This window comes from Cucumis melo, chromosome 8 (assembly GCF_025177605.1).
Source record: "Cucumis melo cultivar AY chromosome 8, USDA_Cmelo_AY_1.0, whole genome shotgun sequence".
NCBI lineage: Eukaryota > Viridiplantae > Streptophyta > Magnoliopsida > Cucurbitales > Cucurbitaceae > Cucumis > Cucumis melo.
In genome coordinates, this window is record NC_066864.1 from 27,780,805 (window position 1) to 27,783,868 (window position 3,064).

Consider the following 3,064-nt stretch of genomic DNA (forward strand, 5'->3'; position numbering starts at 1 on the left):
TATCTTATAACAACGACTGTTTTAAACCTTATCCATTAAAGAATAATATTTATAACTAACAAATAAAACAACTCACTACTTTTTCTTGGAACCAAAATTAATTTGAATTTGAAAGTTACCTGAAAATGCAAAACTTATCCCAGAAAACTTTAAAACAAGTTATAGATTGTTGATATTTAAAAGTTGATAGAATTCATCTATTCTTTCTTTCTATAAAGGTTCTGGAGGACGACTATTCATTTCAGCAAGTTTGTTTCCAAACTCAAGTAACTCTTTACTTGTATCATCTCTATGAACGATAACCTCTATGAAGCACAAGCAATCATTATGATCTCTTGTTGCTATTTCAATCGCTTTCACCAATTCTTCCTCTGTTTGAACCTATATACGTTTGAAAATCAAATTTAATCAAAATCACAAGCAAGGTAAAGAATGTCACCTATAGTTGATATTTTTAACTTCAACATAAAGTTGATCTTCAATTAAAACGATAAAAAGCAACTAAAAATTTACCTTGGTTGTCCAACAATTGCCATTGTGATTATGCATTGCATCAACAAGAGCAGAGTAGTCCCAATTCTTAATGACATTATATGGGCCATCATGAATCTCAACTTCAATGGTATATCCACCATTATTTATCAAAAATATAATATTCCTTTGCCCTAATCTTAACATTGTCGACAAATCTTGTGGAGCCATCTACAAAATTACCATAATATCATTCAATTTATTTAACAAAATCAAATGGATAATGAAATACATACAAATTGAAACTAACTTGGAAGCTTCCATCACCAATGCAAAGAACCACACGATCATTTGATGATGAACTAGCTTGTGCATATCCAAGAGTAGCACCTAAAGACCATCCAATAGATGCATATACAATTTGCATCTCATACCTAAACATATATTTGTTTAAACATTATATATATACTTAATAATTATAAAGTTTTAACCCATTTGAATTTAGAATTTTACCCGCATGATTGTGGTAATCTAAGTTTTTGAGTATGAAACCAAGAATCACCGGCCTCAGAAATTACTGTCATGTCATTCGTCAACATTTTCTGAATATGTTTGAAAAGAACGTTGACTCGTAAGGCTTCACCCGGCTCTGACGTGGCAGGACTTGACTCCGGGATATAAATCCGACGATAATTTTCATATGCAGTTGAATTGGGCTTCACCCGTTTAGCCAGGGCCCAAAGAAAGTCCTTCATTAAAATTGGCCCAAAACGCGGCCCATTTGGAAACACAACGTGATCCGTTTCCACAATAATGGCTTTGTTTTTCTTGTAGGAAAGAGAGAAGCCGACGGTTTCCAATTCGTCAAATATGGCTCCGACGAAGATTGAGGCGTCCGCTATTTCTACCGTCTCGCCGCAGAAGGCCGTGCTGAGAACTCCCCAGTAAGTTCCCATGAAATGTGGGTGGTTCTCCGGGAACATGCCTTTGGCTGACGGCGTGACGGCCACCGCGTAGTCACAAGTATTGGCTAGCTCCACGAACGCGGCTTGTGCTTTGGCCACCCTCAGCTTCTTCCCGCCGACTAAGACTGGCTTAACGGCGCCGTTTAGAAGCTGTGCTGCCTTTTCCACTGCCATCTCTAAACTCATTTGGTTACTTTGCCTGTGAATTTTTTTGAAAATTTTCAAATTCATTGGAACCCAATTCATCCGATGATATATTATGGAGTTTCTTAATTTATAGTTTTGTATTTATGCATAATGTGAATCTTAAGAATAGAAATTACTTGGGAGAGATGGAAAGTGGAATGAGTTGTTGCACAGAGAAAGAAGGATGAGGAATTGCCGCCAAATTGCAAGCAATGCTAATATAAACTGGCTTGCTTTCTTCCAAACACTTGGAAATTGCACAATCTATCTCCCATTGTGCATCTTTCAAGTTATTGATAACTGCCTTATACACAACAAAACACAAAACAATAAACCATAGTTATCTCACATTAATTACTAGTAATAAACGTACGTATCAATCTCCAATTTACTGTTTTTTACTTTGTCCTTCCAATGATACTACCTGATAGCAAGTGACATTTCGAAAGCATTGGAGTTCTTGACTGAAATCCGGCAACCCAATTGTATGATGAAGAATCTTCTTATTACTTTTTCCATATTCATTCGAGTTGGGGCCACCAACAATACAAACAACAGGAAGATCTTCAGAGTAAGCACCGGCGATGGCGTTGATCAAGCTAAGCCCACCAACAGTGAAGGTCACAGCGCAAGCACCAACACCACGACGCCTGGCGTAGCCATCAGCGGCATAGCCAGCATTGAGCTCGCTGCAACACCCCACAAGGTTCAACCCTTTTTCGGCCACAAAATAATCAAGAAGTATGAGATTGGAGTCTCCCGGAACTGAAAAGATATCGGAGATACCGATTTGAACCAGACGACGGGCTAGGTAGTGGCCTAACGTCGACGGGACAACAGAAGGGTCAGCCATTTGAGGTCCATTGTTAGTAGTAAAGGTTTGAGATTTAGAGTGAGGCTTGTAAACGCCATTGGTGGTGGGAGGCTTGAGCATTGAACGAGTAGCCATCGTTGGCATTGGCATGGTGGAGGAAATGGTTTCAGCTTGGAGTCCATTTTCTAGGTTGATCGGCATGGTTGATATAAGAAGGGAAAAGAAAAAGGAAAAAATTTGGAAGAATGTGTATTTGTGTATTGTGTTTTCTCTTCTTTGATCTATTCTATATATATTGGTTGATTTGAGGTTATAAGTTACAAACTGAAGTTGCGATGATGGTTTGCGTTTTTTAATTTTAATAACTTAATGTTCTTTTTTAAAAAATAGAAATACATAAATAACGTTTGCTTTTATTAAGGCAAACACACTAAAAATATTTGAATCATATAAATGCTAGAGAAAGTCAAAAAAAATGGGTATAGTAATGATCTTGTTAGATAGTAATTAATATTAGAGGATTGTTTGATTATCTATTGGTTCCTGAAAACAAAGACGTCGATTATCAATTAATTTTTTTTAGTTTTTAAAATAATAAATATTGTTTTCAAGCTTAGTTATTTGATCC

The 3,064-nt window shown here is 36.7% G+C and overlaps 1 protein-coding gene across 1 annotated transcript; it reads right to left on the reverse strand.

Moving 5' to 3' along the window:
• Positions 1–2,675, reverse strand: LOC103502191 (pyruvate decarboxylase 1-like). The gene is made up of 6 exons (XM_008466044.2): positions 2,047–2,675; positions 1,760–1,926; positions 985–1,635; positions 782–905; positions 514–702; positions 1–381 (listed from the first exon to the last, which is right to left on the reverse strand). Exons 1-6 carry the CDS (start codon positions 2,635–2,637, stop codon positions 211–213), a joined length of 1,893 nt encoding a protein of 630 aa, XP_008464266.1. The 5' UTR covers positions 2,638–2,675; the 3' UTR covers positions 1–210.
• Positions 2,676–3,064: the final 389 nt, after the last annotated feature.

Coding starts and splice junctions, on each gene's coding strand:
- LOC103502191 (XM_008466044.2), bottom strand. CDS start 2,637: ATGCCGATCAACCTAGAAAATGGACTCCAAGCTGAAACCATTTCCTCC. Junction 1,927..2,046: donor GAAATGTCACTTGCTATCAG/GTAGTATCATTG, acceptor GTTGTGTATAAG/GCAGTTATCAATAACTTGAA. Junction 703..781: donor TTGGTGATGGAAGCTTCCAA/GTTAGTTTCAAT, acceptor GTAATTTTGTAG/ATGGCTCCACAAGATTTGTC.